The sequence below is a fragment of the Dromaius novaehollandiae genome, chromosome 2 (genome assembly GCF_036370855.1).
Source record: "Dromaius novaehollandiae isolate bDroNov1 chromosome 2, bDroNov1.hap1, whole genome shotgun sequence".
NCBI lineage: Eukaryota > Metazoa > Chordata > Aves > Casuariiformes > Dromaiidae > Dromaius > Dromaius novaehollandiae.
In genome coordinates, this window is record NC_088099.1 from 18,127,103 (window position 1) to 18,146,139 (window position 19,037).

The window sequence follows — 19,037 nt, forward strand, 5'->3', positions numbered from 1 at the left end:
GAACAAATTTAAATAGTTCTCTTCCCTGAAGAGTACAGAGATTATATCATCATTTAAGTTTACTGGCTTTGATAATCCCACTATTTGCAAAAGTTCCTTTCCCCCTCCCATTCCAGCTTGCTGCCTATACCATATATTCCATGTCTTTGGGATGGCAGCAAAAAATATATGATGCATGTCATCACAGATTCAAAGTCATAACAATCCTTGCCCATTGATGGCTTAAAGACACACAATGTACAAGAAAAAGGGCTATTTAGCTAGCTGAACAATGACATCTGACATGTTACTGCAGATCAAATATGCCTTCGGAGACTGAAATTAAACCTTAGTAGGTTTCATTTCATATGTAGGAAACTAAGCTGTTCATTAAATCCTGTAATTTATGTAATTAAGTTATGGAATAAAATTTTGGAGAGAGCTGACACTTTAGATCCTTTATCACAAAACATTTACAAGTGTTTAACAGCCACCTTCTGACTACAAGGATTGTTTTGCCAACTGCCAAAAAGCAACAGCTTCCGAGATACAATTAGCAGCTGTTTAAATAGTGTACAGCTCTATTTAAACAGCTTAAGATAGTAAATGAGAATCACTGTATTCAACAAACATAGCATGACTTAATAGGCAAGATGAAATCATTCAAAAAGGAAAGTGAATATGGAAGTAGACTCAGCATCAAAGTATTGGTGAAAAGTTTCATCATGTATTATAAGGTTTAAGCTTTTCAATCTTATTACAATAGTCTTTAATAACGCGGTTGCGTACTGCTGAAGCAATACACAAGACACCCTTTATTAACTGATTTAAAAAGCAGAAGTGTACTTTGCCATAATCGTTGTCTCACTGAAGAACTCCAAGATCTTCTCAGATGCCTCCTACCCAAATAACAAACACAATTTTTTTCTTAGCTTGTGATATCAACAAGAACTCTTCAAATTTGTTCTGGTTTCGATGTAATAAATGGTTCTCATACAAACCATAGCATTTAAGACCAGCGTGAACTGTGTAGATGTGTACCTATGTGATCTATGCATCATGTATGGACATATACTTTAGATATACTAAACAATTGTGAGTTGCTCGGTTTTTCCTAACATGCTAATGTAACTGGAAAGATACTTCTTTTCTATCCATGTAAGTGAAAATACATACTCATGTTGCGTACCTGGTTCTATTCACTGGAGACTGTCAAGAAGTATCTGTGTGGGAAACAGGTAAACTGTACACAGGGAAGGTAGCTTTCATACCTGGTAAGCATTAGCATACTTGTATTGAAGTCATCAGTAAATAAACCTCATGCAGAACAATACCAGAATGGGAAGTGTAATACCACCTTGAGAACTACCATTTTGAAAATAAACACAGAGCACACACTTACCTTTGCTCACGCAAAGTTGCTTGAATTTCACATACTCGAACTAAAGATCTTAAATTCTTTAATTCAGTACAAATTTCTGACATATGAACACTTCCCATGTTATGGGCTTCCTCACGTAATCTTGATGCCTGCAATAATTAAATTTAAAAGGCAGAATTTTGAATCATGCATTAGAAACAGCTGGCTATAGCCAGAGGATTGCTGTACATCTTGAGTATGTCTTGAAAGAGCAAAGCACTCTAACTTTAAAAGGGAATATTAAATAGCAAATGCATTAAATTCTCTAAAATAGCTCATTTAGAATCATAGAAGTGGACAGCAATGGATGCCAGAAAATCATCTAGTCCAGGCTCATGCTGAGGCAGGGATGGTTTAGATTTCCTTGATCCTAACAGATGTTTACCCAACCGTCTTGAAGACAGGAAACTTGTTGCCCTGTCACATACTAAGAAATTTGTTCAAGTACATAACAGTCTCCATCCATGCTCTTCAATGGCTAACTTAAATTTCTCTTGTAAATTAAGCCTTAGTGACACAAACAATCGAATGACATCTTCTTTCCAACTAATTTATACAGAAAACATTCATAACCCTTTTCAGATGTTCTCTCTTCTAGACAAACTTCACTATTTCAATATTTCCACCTAGTCAAGTGGGGATTAGCAAAAGTATGAATTTAGAAGGCACGACCTATCCCCAATTTGTGTACTTCTTGAAGGCTGGTCACCAAATTTGATACAAGACTCCAGCTAACTCCTCAGCAGCACCAAGGAGAGTATAATTACTCTGTGGTCCTATGTATCATGCTCCAATATAGAAAGAAGCCTTTTTGCAAGTGGCATATTGAGAAAAGAGTTTATGTTTCAAAGTAGTCCTTCCCTGCAGTATTACTGTTTAGCAATGTTATTCTCTGCTTAAATTCTTGTACACTTGATTTTTCCTTCCCAAGAGACCAAGAGTAATGGTCTTTAGCACAGGCCTTCTCCAGTTCTAAAAGGCATTTTGCATTCTAGTTCCTTCCATTAGGTTTTCTTTTCTAGAGATTGTTGACATTCACAAGTCAATGCAACAAACCATACAAAAATGAAAAAAAAATTTAAGAGGAGCCTGGTCACCAGTAGGACATCATTTCACATGTCCTCTCCCCACAACTCCAAAGCCTCGACACTACTAGCAAACTACTTTTTAAGTATTTTGTTAAAAGTAACCAGTCACACACATTAAAGTAATTTCACTCGGAAGGCCTTAAAATCCTTTCTGCATAAAAGGACCTTGTTAAAGGGTGCTAACAGCCTTGCTGTAAAATGCAATGTAGTGTATATCACCTTCCCGTACAACTGATGCCTGCTACTGTATCAGGAAAAAAAGTCCATTTTTCAATGGTCTGTACTGACTGTTCACTATGAGGATTTTCTTTTCAGGTTTTTGTAAATAGGTAATTTCATCATTTTTTTCTACTGAGATATTGTTCAGTATTTGTAGTACTCTATAGTCACTGAGCTCAGACCATCTACAGTACTGTTTCTCATATTTCTTAAAGATAGGTATCTATGTTGATTATTTTCCAGTCAAGCACGTAACTGGATTATTATTTTCCAGGTTTCCACATCAACCATTTTCCGTGAGTTCTCTGAGACAATTGCTAGTGGTTCAGGAATTGTTTTAACTACTAATTACTGTATAGTACATTTTGTGAAGTCTGACTGTTTTAATACATACCTGCTCTGGTTCACTTTTTTTTTTTTTTTTTTTTTTTTTTTTTTTTACTAAGTTTGCTCTGGTATGTGTTTGTAGGCTTCAATTTCAATTCAAGCTAAGCATCTGGTCAGAAAGCTGACGCAACAAAGGTATCACATATTTCAGCCTCTTTGCTTCAACCTAAGTTACCTTCTTCACTATGTACTGGACCTATACTTTCCTTCATTTTTCTTTTACATCAATTATCTCTGTCCCTTAGGTGTGACTATTCAAAACTGGCCTGTAAACATTATCCTCTGAAGTGAAAACATCCAAAATGGCAAGCAAGAAAATACAGCATATGAAAGTTGGCACAAAGGCAGAAGTATCCAACAGGGTACACAACAGCCTAGTTTTCTTTGATCTACTACTGGTACTGGAGAAAAATCATAACATATCTAATACAGACAACACAGATTTATATAGTTTGTACTGCAATCCAGTACACAGTGAAAATAATACTATCAGTTAGAAGTCTCCAGGCATCGGGCCAGGACATAGAGAGAAGTGGATATGCTGCATCATTCCCTTATGTTTGCAGACATTCCACAGTAATGGTTTTTTGCGGTTTGGCTCTGTGCAGATCAGTATGCCTTAAAATTGAATAAAAAAATTTAATCGTGAAAACAAAACAAAAACAACAAAACCGAGTCCACAAAGAGAATTAGTCTAGATTGTACTTCTAAGAGTCACCCTACAAGCTACTTGCCAAAAGCCACCAATGTAGGCTTCTGCCAGTACGCCACCACTCTTCAGAAGACCAAAGCGAGCTGGGCTAAATAAGATTACTATCTAACACAGACGGACTGTATGACAAGGTTGCCTGTGACAGAAAGGATGTGAACAGGATTTAGTGACCCACGTGGCTCCTTTGAGTAGTATGTTCCAAGCAGCTGACATGCATCCAATTTCCCTATATTATCACAACACAGCATGTTTCACATAGTTAGCTATAAAATAAGGATAGCATTTGTATTAGATTTCCCTCTATGAATTTAGGCCATTTTTACAGTCAGAGCCCTCAGCCTGACCCAGCCCATAACCTACATCACCTTAACAACTGGGTACAACAATAAGGCAGAGTTCCTTTTTCACTGCAGAGCTGAGCTAAGTAGTCAGGGACTCAAACTGAGGAGTGGTCTCAAGTAGTTTAATTCAGCCACCCAATTCATGACGTTTTCCAGATAACAAAAACATAATTACTATATATGTTTAAAAAAAAAAAAAAAGTCTACCAAAATGTATGTTCTTTGTAAATTTCAAAAGAACAGAGGCGGTAAGAGAAAATAATTATGATAATAACTGTTCTTCCAGAGAATTTCAAAAGCGCTGGTACGTTAAATGAGACTGAAAATACTCAATTGCTAAATGAGAGTCTCATGTAAAACCTGCAGGCCTGGCTTAAACCCTCACCCCCGATGTTTTCTAACACTATTTAATGCTTACTCTTTCAGGTTAAGGCCAAGCAGGGTTGGTTTTTTTTTTTTTTAAAGCTATTTTTAATTCCTGGAAAAAGCAACCCATGTAACAAAACCAGACTTTAAGCTACACATTTAACACACTCACTGGGAACAATGCACAAGTGTACTCACTTGCTTTTCCGCATGATCTGCAGGCCAGCCTTGAACATGCTTTATAAGATTTTCATTGAAGTGTGCTGCTAGTGTAGGTGTTAACGAACAAGTAGGTCGTACAGATGTATTCTGCGGTGCAGATGTTGAATTTGACGCACTAGTGCTGGAGGTATGATTTGGACCTGGTGATGGGCTTCTTTGACTACTAGAAAAAAGTTTTTTTTTTTTAAGAAAAGTGAGGATCTAAAATCATACATAAACCTGCAGAGAAACACTTAGAATTCACTACTTCCAGCCACAAACTGCATAAAACATTTAAACAACAAGTGGACATTTCTGGTAAATTAACCCTAAGCCATCTTTCAACAAACCTCCTAGGCATAGTGGAACTGTTTGAGTGCTACAAGTTTCATTACAAGTTTTAACTCTTAATAGTTGTGTAAGAGATATGTAAGTTGTGGCTACATTTTAGTGCTGGATAGAGCATATATATGTGCGTATTTTCCCTCAATACATGTTTGCAAATAGCTGCAAATCTTCTAAGATTTTCAAATACTCATGTGATCAATGGAGTCAAATGGTTTACTTAACAAAATAACTGGCAGTGTCACAACAATCGTTAAGGAAAAAAAGCCATCTCTCTCTCCTGCGATGAGCTTTGAGAAGTTTACCAATGTCAAAACAAATTCCTAAGTGACTTTGTTGATACGGTACATCCTCACTTTCAGGACAACAGAAGCACTAAAAGAAGCAGTACGACATCTGTAGTTACCAACCTGACTGGTTTACTGGAACATACTCATGCTGCCATTTTTCTGGTTGTAAATCAATCTGTTGCTGGAGAGTTTGTTCACAGAAGCACAAAAGTTTGTGGCAACAGAAGACATGTTAAGTTGATCACTCCGTATTTTAAACCAAACCAGAAACTCTGTACCCTGGACAAAGCCTTTGACCATCCTCTTTCAGGTCTCCATATCCAAGCAAAGCCAACATTTATATTTTCTGAAAAATACTCATATACACAGCTTTTCCAATTTTACTATGCAACTACAATTCTTTGTCAAAAATTCTTCTTCTTGTTACTAAAGAACTCTCATACTGATCTTGGCAAAACAGTCTTTTGACATCCACAGGACTCAAGATTATGTTATCTACAAAAATATTCTGGCAATTGCTTTGACAACATTAGTTCTCTCACTGCATACCTCTAATTGTTACCCTCTCACTCCACTCACTCCAAAATAAGTGTCTTTACAAAACATTTTTCCTCTCTATCTCCTGATGCGTGGGAGTGACATACCAAGTTCCTTCTTAAGAACCTTGTCTCTTTATAAAAGCCTATTCCTGCTACAGTAACTAAAAAAGTAGATACTGGTTAGCTAAATCTTTGTTAGGCTGGTAAGTGTGACTAATCTAACAAGGATTCTTGTACCTCAAATTTGCAAGTCCTCATCCATCACCTTATACTTGGACTGTAAGTTCTCTGGAGAAAGAAGTCAACTCTTTCATTTGTATCACCTCACTTAAGAGAACAGTGGCACACAACCTGAACACCTAACATAATGCCCAACAAGCTGCAAAAATTCCCCAAAATAGATTAAAATCACTGATACCTAGATTTACTCTCTCTGTGTCCAGAAGCCCAGGTATCATGGTCAAGACAAACATCATATACTCGTACCAACCACACCCCGTACAACCGCCGGGAACTGCAGCTACCTAGTTCTGCCCTACTGTTACTCTTCCACTTAACGCCATCCCTTGCAAAAACAAGGCCTCTCTTCTCCTACTTCCCTTTCCAATGTTCTTTCAATCACTACCACCCCCTCCTCTCACACATAGAGCAGCTCTGTTCTGTTCTTCTATTTTGCTAAGAAAAGGCAGGAACAATGCTGGTTACAACTTGCAGACACAGACAAGGACAGGTCAGGAAGAAAACAGCCTGCCTCTGGCCTCTCCACCCTTGCCAGCAAAGACAAAGAAAGCAGCAATCCTCAGCAGAACAAGAGTACATCATCACTAGTACAACAGTAGTACCTCACAGTTACGATTTTCTTTAGGCACTACATACACTGAGAAATAGTGGTACTAATTATGTAAGTACAGAGCCATACTAATAAAACACATGTTCACAATCATTCTCCCACCTATGCTGACAGCAGCTTTTAACATAGGCCATAATTTCAGTCTAATTCTTAAATCTTACTTACTACTTGCCTGCAACTAATATAATGAAAAAACAAATCTGAGAGAAACTACCTTAATTCTTCACCTAATCTACTCCCTTAAAGGCTAACGAAACATCTTTGCACAATCTTTACAATCCAGTACCCAGCCATTTATCCTGACCACTCGCACTGCAGAGAAGCATAGCACCGTTCCAAACAAACAGTCAACAGATTAGGTACAGCACATTGCTCCATAGCATCAAAGTATTCTGTTCCACTACACAACTCATTTCATTTAACCTCATTCCTTTCACAACCTCCAAATTTGTTTAAAAGCTAAGGATATATATATTAAAAAAGAAAAAAAAGACCAACTTACAAAAGAAGATTTTGGTAGGCAGCTTTCTTAAAATTTTATGCATAAATTTCCCTTGATTTTGGGCAACAAAAGTTGCAAAAGGGAATACATGGCATAACTGAAAAATAAGAAAGCATTCTCTCTTTTTTTTCTACTTAATGTCTCCCTCATTAATCGGCTTAGCCACTTAATGACACTTAGAAGTGCAAACACTTAACTGTAGAAATGTTGAGCTGATTAGGTTAAAAAAAAAAAAAGGTATTTACATTTTGAAATTGCAGTTGAAAGTACAGAAGAATGTGATGGGTAGCAAGTGCTGTATATCAGCAGCAAAGGAAAGGTTAAGAAACATGTGGGCCCACCTCTGTATAAGGCAGGGGATCCTAGTGACAAAGGACATGAAAAAGGCTAAGACGCTCCATAACCTTTCTTTGCCTTTGGTTTTACGGGTCTGCCCTCAGGCCTCCCACATCCTGGAGCATGTTAGCAGAGTCAATGTGGGTAAAGCATTACCTACAGCAGAGAAAGAAAGAAAGAGGGCGCGCTCAAGCCAACTGGATATAAACAAGTCCATGCAACCAGATGGTATTGCACTCAAAGATAATGAGGGACCTGGCCAATGTCATTTCGAGCCACTATCTGTCACCTTTAAAAGATCATAGGGACTGGGGAAGACTCCTTATGATGGGGAAAAAGGCAAATGTTACACCCATCTTCAGTGAGGTCAATAAAGAGGATCCAGGAACTACAGGCCAGCTGACCTAACCTGAGTCCCTGGGGAAATTACAGAGTAAATCATCCTGGAAGCTCTTTCCAGGCACATGAAAAAAAAAAAGGCAATTTTAAAAAAAGAGCACGAATTTACCAAGGGCAAGTTATGCCTGGACAACCTAACTGTCTTCTATGATCAGATGGCCAGCTCAGTGGACATGGGGGAAAGTAGCGGCATTCTTTACCTTGACTTCAGCAAGACTTTTGACATGGTGTCCCCCTGTATTTTTGACTTGACAGTCCGCTCATCCTGTCCATATTTCACCAGTATGGTGGATGGAAAACTGGCTGGACTGACAAGCTCAAAAGGTTGCAGTCAGCAGTACAAAGTCCAACCAACAGCCAGTGACTAATGGCATCCTTCACTGAACAATACTCAGGCCAATACTGTTTAAAGTCTGTCTAATGACCTAGATGATGGCACAGAGTATTCTTTCAACAAGTTTGCAGATGACACCTAATTAGAGAAAACAGTCAATATCATGTAGGGTAGACTGTTATTCAGAAATACCTCAACAAGCTGAAGGAATGAGCTAATAGGAGCCAAGTTCAACAAGGGCAAATTTGAAGTCCTGCAGCTGGGATGGAATAACCCCATGCAATGATCCTGGAATAATCCCATGAAACAGTACAGGCTGGGTGCAGGATATAAATGCAGATAAAAAGCAGCTTTGCAGAAAAGGCTCCGATGATCTTAGTGGACAAGTTAGGTGCAAGTCAGCAGTATATCCATCCCTATGGCAAAGGCCGCATACTGAGCTATATTAACAAGAGTGAGGCCAGCAGGCTGAGGAAAGCAATTCCTCCCTTCTTTTCAGCACTTGCAAGATTGCATCTTAAGTATTGTGTATTTGGGAGCCCAAAATTGGACAAGACAGACATTGCCATACTGGGGGAGTCCAGTAGAGGACCACAAGGATGATTAGGGGTCTGAAGTACACAGTATATTGGGAGAAGCTGCAAGAACCAAGTTTGCTCACTCTAGAAAAGAAAAGCCTGTAGGAGGGGGGCTGGAGGATTTTCTTGACATCTTCAACTACCTAACAGGAAACTGTAGAGAAGATGTAGCCAGATTCTTCTCAGAGGTGCACAGTGACAGGACAAGAGGCAGGGACACAAGTTTCAACAAGGGAAATTCTAATTAGACATAAGGAAACAATTTTTCACCACAAAGGTAGTCAGACATTGAAAGAAGGTGTCCAGGGAGGCTGTGAAGACTCTGTCCTTAGAGCTATTCAAAAATCAACCGGGCAATGCCATCAGCAACCTGATCTTGCTGGTCCTACTTTGAGTAGGGGCTTGGACTGGATGACATCCGGACATCCCATACAGCATCATCAGACTGACGATACAGAGAAGGGATACATTTATTAACTAAGTAGGATTGAGACATTATCTTCAGTGCTTATGCCTTTGCTGGAAGGGGACCAAAGTTTCTCTATTACTTTCCTCTCCCCCATTTATCAATCTGACTTCTCTGACTCCAACTTAACTTGTAGAAATCTCTTCAATACACCACAAAGGTTCCAGGGAACTAATTAAAATCTGTGGGTTTTTCAAAAATAAAGTTGTTCCTTAATTATGAATAGAACATACTGTCATAAAATTCCCTAGCACTGCTGTTTAGCAGCAGGGGGAGCTGCTAGTACAGCAATGACAGAGGAAGTTCCAAATTGCTGTTGTATTTTTAAATGCTTTATTAAAGCCAGATACCTTTAACTGCTAAATGAGTTAGAGATAGTCTACACCACAGGTAACAAAATGGTTTTAGAAAGGCAAAAATGTCTACACAAGAACATGAAAAAAAGGATGGTTCCAAAACACACTACCACAAACTACAAAATCATACATTCCACCTCACAAAAGGCCCAACTCTCTTTCCCCTAGTGGGTTTGCATTTTCTAGAGATAAAGGAAAGATATTTCTCGTCCTTTAAGGAAATAAAAAGAAACTAGTAAGGATACCTGGTGAAACGCTTTAATTATGGAGGCACTCATTTAGTTCCATTATTAAAGTATCCATCATTCAGGGCACATCTTACAGAAAGCTCATTACACCACAGAGATGTTCAAAACTTAAGTTATCAATAGTTATTCATGTATTTCTTGGAGTTTATCTGGTCTGGTCACATTGTCTATTTGCTTGAAACCTTTGATAACAAGGGAAGCAAAGTAAAGTAAATGCAATTGTGACCAACTTCTGAAAAATGAATCCATATCCAAAGTGGCACCACGTAGAAGGAAAAAAAGAAACCTTAATTCACAGAACTTCTTTTTGGACTACCTGTCCACAATTCATGTTGTTGTTGTTTATTCCTATATAAAGGTAAAGGGAGCTAGTCCCAGGAGTAGTGCCCAGTCCCATTTATTTTTCTGTAGAAGAAAGCAGTCAATCTGTTCTGTATCCATTCAAAAATACTGCCTGTAGATAGATTGACTCAACCTCAAAAGACTTGCCAAGTCTGAACTGGTCCTTTTTTTTCCAACTCCCCTTTACTGAACAGAAGAAAATATCAGACCTTCATGTTTTCCCAAATCACCTGCTCTGTAATCTTGTATTTTTGCAAATGAGATACTTCATAAAGAACTAGAAACTAGTGATGCATGATATATCACTGCCACAAACACATAACGATTTGAGATAAACATAATACCTAAAAGATTTGGTGGTGTCTGGTAAGGACACTGTCACAATATCTGACACATTCTCCTCTACTTGCAAACTGTCTCACCTGCCTCCTCCTCAAATATGACAGGGTGCTACCTGCATGGCCCCTCTGCTTCACCTGTGCAGTTGCAAGGACAAACTCAGCTTACCCCCTCCAGCAAACTGCTGAGGCCAAGTGGAGCAATGGTTTGTAGAGGGCCAGTAGATCCCTGAAGAGAACTGGGCGTGGGTAAGGGTTACGCCAGGATAGCAGATCCTATAACCCGAAAAGGTGAGGGTATGCAAAAGCAGGCAAAATGCCCAGCAGTATCACTTCAAACACACTCCAAGCCACAGTGAATGGTCCCAAGGATAGGTCACTATCTTCCTTAACAAGATTTCCTATGGGGAAAGGTAGACCAGCAAAGGACAAAAGGGAACATTTCTCATTCACAGGCCCCACAACCTTGCTGCTCCTTATTAAAAAGGTTTAGTTGGTCACTAAGAATCAACTTTTGATACTATTATTCAGAAAGATTTAAACACCACCATCCATAACTACTAGAGACTGAAGCTGACCAACTAACAATATAGAGAGGACCCCTAACCACAAAGTAGACTGAACTCCAGGTTAGACATCTGCCAAAGATGAGTACCAAGTATGTGTAAGACAGCCAATACTAAAGACTCAAAAACTTCTCACTTGCTTCTGTTTGTACCCTCACAAACTGATAAATATCATGGTTTTGAGTCTCCAGTGAGGCCATTCACTGGGACTGGGCTACCAATGAAAAATAAAATAAAATTTTATTTTAAATTTTTATTTGAAGAAGTGCTACAATAAGCTAGTATATCAATGAGACAGAAATCAAAGAGGTCCCCTTTATTAGTCCCAAAAAGGGCAAATAAATGACATGACTATTTTATGATCTGGAAAGCTCCACCATGAAGCTTTAGGATGCTGACAAGGAAAGGGATTTTTCTTTTTTATATCATATCCCATGATATAAAATCACTGTAAAACCATTGTAAAAACTAGCTTTTAGAAAGCACAACTCCTTGCAGACCTGGGAGCCCATAGTGAGGTACACTTTTTCAAGAAAATCTACAAGGAAGGGCCCCTTCTCCTGACAAGGTTTTATACCATGACTCCATCACAGAAGGACTGTGAGACAAATCTTAGATGGTATCTAAGATGATAATATCCACAGCACCCTACACAAGGAAAAGCCTATTTCCCCAAAACAGATGTCAGACAAGATACAGATTGTAAACACACCTTGTAAATCAAAGGCTAAACGTTCATATCATGCAGCCTCTGAACAGGCTGTAATGCGGACCAAAACATCTGACCAAGGAAAAGCATTTGTGAAACTTACTTAATTTTTTAATGTTTTCCATTAAGACAGCAAAATCACATGGCAGACAGAAGCTCTTACTTACTAATTTAAAAATCAAATCTACACTACAGCAAGAAACCACAAACATCTAACTCTAAGCAAGTCACACACAGTTAAAGTATTTAATCCTATAACCACACAGAAAGAAACAAAAACTCCAAACTCAGAAATCAACTTTTTCAGAAGAATGGGAATCACTTGTTTCATTAACTCCAGAATGACACAGCAGAAATATGAATTCTATGTTGCTTCTGTGAATAGACCACTAGTAGTGCATACAACTCCTAAAATGGAGAATCTACCATATTAGCTCTGTACTAAAGTTATTTAGCTGCATCCTTTCAGCAGCAGCAGAGCTAAATGATAGCTTTAATAAATATGCCAAAGAAAACTTCACAAATCGTAACATATACAATATATGGTGGATCTGGAGTGAAAACAGAAGACAGTACAGACAAGTATTTCAACATACCTTGAGCGGTGAAGACTTCGAGGAGATGCAGGTTCATGACCTGCCTGCTTGTCAGCTATTACTGGCTGCTGAGGTGCTGACTGGGAAGCTGGTCCTTGTTTAACACCTGGAGTAGTAACCTGAAAAGTTCAAAATTCCATTAGATTTCCTCCACAGGAGTACCAAGCACAAAAACCACAGGAAAACATGGACATTACAAAGTAAAAAGACCACTGGGTTTTTTGGTCCGAAGTCTTACTTAAATTAAAAACAATTTTAATAGTATTTGCATGAGAAACAGGATTAATTTGTGTTATCTCTAGCTCCACAGTTATAACAACTCTATATTAGTTTTTTTTTTTAATTTACATCCATCCAACATTTCAAAATTTTGCAAGTTTATCAGGTAAAATAGTCCAATCCAATTTCAATTTTGCCTATTTCCTCCATCTCAGCATCAAGACCATTTTCAGCTTCAGAAGAGTTATCTGTTATCTAGGACAAATTTCTCACTGAAGTTTTCTACTTGAAAATACATCATTATAGTGTCAAGATTAGAATTGCAAATCTCAGGTTTTCTTTGTTTAAGAACAAAATGAATTAGGTCATAATTATAACATCTCTCTCAGAAACAAAAAAGAAAATTTGAAAACATTTACCGGTCTGCTCACCCCCCTTTTAAATTGTTCTGTCCATTTAAAATTAAGGCACATTAAAAAAAAAAAAATTACCAATAGCTCAAGTTATTTGCTTCACATTCCTGCACACTCATGTATAAGAAATCCAGACACAAGCACCAAGCTACTGTTTTGCCCCCCATCTCCCTCTTTTTTTAAACCCTGTGAACTCCTGAACTACAACAGGATGGAAAAACAACTACAACAGGATGGAAATATCCTAACATCTGCTGAAATTACTTAAGTTACACTATCTAGAGTTCAAAATTTTTTTCCATACTTTGTATACCTCTGTCCCTTTTAAAGAAAAGGCAAAAGAGGAAGCAGCTCCAAATGTTATTTTCCACAACCCCCCCCCCCCCCCACAACCAAGCTAAAAATTTTTAAGGAAGAAGGAAGAAAACCACATTCTAGGGATCCAAACAGATAAAAGTAAATGAGGCAGTTGTCTGGCATTTGCTCGCATCAAGCTGGTGTAGACTACTAACTGGCAGTTACCAGAACTTCCAGAAATTACTGTTTCAGGAACAGACTCCTGTGAAACAAGCCACAGATACCAAATCAGTCTCTACTAAAGCAAACTCAAGATATACGAGTTACTTTATTTAAATACATAGGAAATCTTAATGTAATCTCAAATGCACTTACTATGCCTAAAAGGAAAACAGCCCACCTTTTAAAATTATCTCCCCAAAGGAAAAGAAAGAAAAAAAATAAATAAAGGCTGAATAGCACATGAAAAGGTCTTGCTTCTGGAAAGATGAAACAGTATCACTATAAAAACATTCAGTGTGTTGGATTCAGCAGAATTACACCGTTTGGGGAAACAAAATATTAGCAATCCATAAATCTCTTTATGTAAAAAAAAAAAAAAAGAAAAACCTCTCTATGTATCTTTATGAAATGTAAGACAAAGACCATTGGTGTCAATGTCTGAAGTTCACTCACTCTAGGAGTGGAGGTAACAACTCTTCAGTTTGTTCGAACAGAAGCAACAATTTCAAAAGGAAGGACCATCAGAAATAACATCATCACCCCGCAGGTCTAAACTGGAAAACTAATAGCTCCATGTTTGGTTTAAAAAACCTGGAATTTGTGTAGATTCTGTAATAGTGCTTTTTTGAACTCACAAACTGTTAACTATTCCATATTTCCCAAGTGTTTCAAAGACAGTAAGTAATCAAAGATATCTGGAATGGAAAACAACAAAGGCTATGCCGAAACATTTGGTAAGAGACATTCGCACAGAGCTTGACGGGTCTTTGGAACATATGCTACATTGCTCTACTTAAAAACAAAAAACAAAACACTCAGAACAGTTTCTGTCCATGTGGTGCATAAGATCCTTGAGTCTGTGACAACCTTAGCTGCATGTATATACCTCCAGACGGACAGATCAGCTTGATTTTAAAAGCAATACAGGCATGTTCATGCAGACCCAAGCAACAAGCCCTACTGTGCAAGTGACACTGCACCATTTCTGGAGCCAGCCAGCCCGAGTACATGTGCATCAGGCCCTGGGCTCTGCTTGCATGTTGCCAGCGCAGCCTTGCCTGCACCTGCACAGAAGCACCCTAAGCCAACTAGCCTGTGTTCTAAAATGAACTGTGTCCTGGCCCAGCACTACTTGATTATGCATAATTTACCCCAAACTGGCAGAAATGGATAAGGTAACCTGATTGATAGACATATCTAAACAAGTACTAAAGCAGACATGCTCACACTGCAGCCATAACCACTTAAGTTTTCGTCTTGATATCTTCTTAAGAATTCAATTATATCAATAGAAGCAACTTATCAAAAAAGTTCTTTCTCCACTGAATTGAAAAAGTATCTGTTATTGAACCTTTGTTATTCCTGGAACTAAAAGACAAACAATTGGGAGGTTTTTTTGTTTATTTTTTTTTTCAAAACAGCTGTTGTTAGCACCAGATTTGAGGAACACAAACTAAAAAAGCTCCTGCTGGCAAGCATTGCTACTATTTCTGTTTAGCTGATCTGAGAAGCTGCTCAAGTCAGGTAGAAAACAGAAAGCTATTCCTACAGTAGCTATGGGACAATACATATAATACAATATGGGACATCATAACCGTAAGAGCTGTGATGTCCCACAGAGGGAGGAAGGGTAAAAACTTGCCAATGTATATAATGCAAAACAGTCCACCAAGATTAAGTGATGTTCTGAAGTAGAGACCTTATAGCTTATAATGAGTATCTCAGATTTATTACATTTAACACTTTGATTGCAACTACATTACATGTGCTTCAAAAATAAACCAGGCATGCAATCTCACCTCAGTAAGATGCTGTCTTTGAAGGAAAGGTGGATTAAAATAATTTCAAAATGTGTGTCACAGTATGCCCATAAAAATAGAAATATCATCAGTTTCAAAAGAACTATTAAAAACATACAAATAAATGCACAATACCCTACTTTGAAAATACCAGATGAGAAATTCTGCATACCAAGTCACTAAGTACAGGCAATCACAGCCATGTATGTAAATATTCTGTTCTCACCCCAAAGTCTACAGTAACACTTCTTACACTAAAGAAGCGACTGCCCAGCTGCAGAGAAGCTACTTCTCCCTTGCAAAGGAAGAATATTTTTTATTTTTTTTGCCAAGAAGCTGGCAAAACCACACAAATACTGAGCAACAGATTGATAGACTGGATTAAAACCTGAGGCTCTCACTCTTAAAGATCTGTACAATGAAAAAGATAACCCCGTATTTCATGAAATCAGCAAACCTCTAGGAAGGGTCCAGCTCCTTCTTAACTTCCTTCCATTATTCACAGCCAAAACAATCCTGCATAAACTGCTGGATTTGGGGTTTTTTTTTAAATATTTCTTAAAAGAAACAGAAGTCTTATGCCCTGGAACGCTTTCATCATAAAACTATCTCAAACATAAAAGGTTACTTGGCAGAGGGCAGAAATAGCCCTAGCTTCAGTTTCCTTTAGTAAAAAATTCCTCCTTCATAATAGGTCCTTTAACTCAGTATCTCTCCTCATCCTTGGTCTATAATGTGAATTGCAAGGGAAAAAAACAAAAAAAAAGCTTAGGAAAAGGAAGAGGAGTTCATCTTGAGTGTCTCTAACTGTATCTACTTTCCCCAACCATACGCAGCAAAACAGAGGCTCTGATCTGCTCAGAGAAACAACACAGGAAGAAGAAAAAAAAAAAAAAAAGTATTTATTCATCAATATAGCCTCTTGTAGCATACTGGAATCTGAGCTCAGATTCTGCAAAAGACATTTTTTCCCTCTAAACAGCGATGCACTAGAAGCATCATAAAAATCAAGAGGATAAGAGGCAGCTTTGTGTTTTCTTCAGCAGGTCCATCCACTCCTAGAAAGACCCTTAAGAGCTTACTAATTAGCTTCAATTAATGTTTCTTCATCACTGATCCAATTAAGAAACTCTGAATGAAGGGAGGGAGAGGGGGAGATCATGACATTATTGACCCTGCAAACACCAAGAGCATTTCTAAATCAATTTTGAAATCAAGGAAGAGCATGCTTCCCCATGAATCTCTCTCATTCTAACAATCTTTTATTGGCTAAAGTCCAGAAAACTGTACCAGCCATTGCCCTTCAAGCAAGTTTTTTTTTTTTTTACCATTTAAATATGCTAAAATACTGATCTCTCAGTAATGTCTCCAGACACTACTGTGGCATGTGGTACCTTCTGAAGCAAGCGCAAGCTTTTCTTCAAGAAAAGAAAAGCAAGGGTACTGGAATTCCATGCTTGAGTTCTACTGAAAAAAGACTGCAGTTGCTTCTGGTTGTTTTATTTCAACCTTCTCCAACAAACTAATACAAAGCTGCAAAGATCACCTTTTAAAAGCTTGTGCTCTAAAAACAGAATCAAGGTGAAAGAAGACTGGTAGGCACAAAAGAAGCGAGAAAAATTCTGAATGATTTTTGAAATGTAGTACTACATTTTAATAAGCAAAAATACAAGAATATATTTTCATTTTTAAAATGAATTAACTTACTATTCAACCTACAAAGAATAAAGAACATCAGTTATATATCATGACAAGCGTCAAAGATCCTAGGAAAGATGATGTGCATTTCATCTTCATATATGTAAATGCTAGTAAAAGGATATGTAGCAGTAATATTTAATATTACCATTAATGGTTTCTGACTACAATATACCATAAACCAAAAGCAGCTTACCTTCTGCTGTGATGATACTGGTGGCGTAGTCATCAAAGGTTTAAGAGGAACGGTGTTAGTCTGAGGCGTGCTTATTCTTGGAGATACATATGATCTTGGCGATGAGGCATCAGATGTTAAAGACATTGGAGACTGATTAGATGGCTGAGCTGTAAAGACAAAAAGATAGTGCTTTTATAAAACCATCTGATGTGAACTAGATTTTCTTTCTGGTAGTTGTAGTATGCTGTATTTAATATACGAACAGATTCAATTTGAATAGGGAAAAAAGCAACTGGCATGATCAAATGCTCAACAACAATCCTAACGAAAGAGTTGTATTTTCCCCAAAGAAATTTCTAAAACTCTGGCAGTGTTCCAAAGTATGGGTGAGGAGGAAAACTTTTGGGGTGCGTGCGTGCGTGCGTGTGTGTGTGTGTGTGTGTGTGTGTGTGTAGGGAGGAGTGGGGTGCAAGGATTTTGTGCAATGCTTTTTTTTTTTTTTTTTTAAAAAAAAACATATGAAGAAGTTAACGATTCTCATTTGTGATTCGTATTTTGGAGTGCTTTATTCAATTTGACTGACAGAATGTCACTAAAGATAGCATAGTAGGAGACAGTTTCTGTAAGTTTCAATTGTATCAGCCTTTACAAAATACAAGCCAACAACTTTATGTAAGTGAAAAGACAACTCTGAATACCTTGTGTAGACAGTTGTGCAGCTTGAGAAATTAGGGAAGTAATATTGAAAGCAGATGGTCCAGCAGTAAGAATTTTATGGAGTATAGACTGCAGAGAGGCTTGTGTCACAGCTGCTGTAAGAACTAAAAACAAACATCAAGTTTTAGTGGCAATTCCGGAACGTCAGTTTAAACTGTTCAAACTGGCTAAACAAAACACATTTAAGCTGCTTTTTCCTTTTGATTCTCCATACCTACAATTGACCAAAGGGCTAACAACTATTTTTCAGTGGCAGAAATTCAACTCATGAATGCTTGGCACTTCAAACCAAGTAATTTATTTAGCAGTTTATCTTCTAGGCATACATTTAAAAAAATCCTCTCATAAAATAACTTCAGCTCTTCAGCTTGATCTTACGAACCAATAATGATTGATCAATAATAACTGAATACAAAGAGAGCATCTGTTCAATGTGTTATTCTAAGAAACAGAATAAGTTGTGTGTGTTGTTGTTTTGTTTGTTTTTTAAACTACCAGTACGTTTCAAGAAAACAGTATTATCACTTCAACTACTTAAAAAAAGAATTGTGGAGGAAAAAAAGGTTCCCGGTTGAGAAAATGGTAAAACACTGAAATATTTATCATGGGGAAAAAAATGTTCCTGTTCAAAGAAAAAGAAAAGATCTCTGAAGTTAAAATCAAGATGCTCTGATGGGGGGGGCGGGGGGGGGGGCAGAAGGCCACATACACGAAAACCTTCATTTTTCTATAACTGAAAGAAAAAAAACGATCATTTTCAACCAAGTGTTTTTAAACTGCACTACAAAAGAGGAGCATTTTATGGTATGAGTTGATGGAACCCAGAATCTGAACACCCTTACTGAAAAGGTCTACAGACTGGAATACTTACTAAACATGCCCAGGTCTGGAAAAAACCTGAGCTGCTGGCACAAAGGCAGGCTAACTCTACATCATGCGCAAAGTGAGGGCAGTCTTGCTGTGCAAGGTAAAGTCACCGTGCACCTG

The 19,037-nt window shown here is 37.8% G+C and overlaps 1 protein-coding gene across 4 annotated transcripts in view; it reads right to left on the minus strand.

Annotated features, from left to right (window-relative positions):
• WAC (WW domain containing adaptor with coiled-coil) overlaps nt 1-19,037 on the minus strand; it is a 64,978-nt gene that overhangs the window by 2,862 nt on the left and 43,079 nt on the right. For 3 of the 4 annotated variants that reach the window (XM_026101646.2, XM_026101644.2, XM_064505863.1), the window contains exons 9-13: nt 18,032-18,154; nt 17,352-17,500; nt 12,508-12,626; nt 4,711-4,897; nt 1,382-1,509 (exon numbers count right to left, since the gene is read on the minus strand). In XM_026101646.2, coding sequence (XP_025957431.1) covers nt 1,382-1,509; nt 4,711-4,897; nt 12,508-12,626; nt 17,352-17,500; nt 18,032-18,154 — 706 coding nt within the window. The remainder of the gene's footprint in view (nt 1-1,381; nt 1,510-4,710; nt 4,898-12,507; nt 12,627-17,351; nt 17,501-18,031; nt 18,155-19,037) is intronic. The other variant, XM_026101645.2, reaches the window with a different exon arrangement.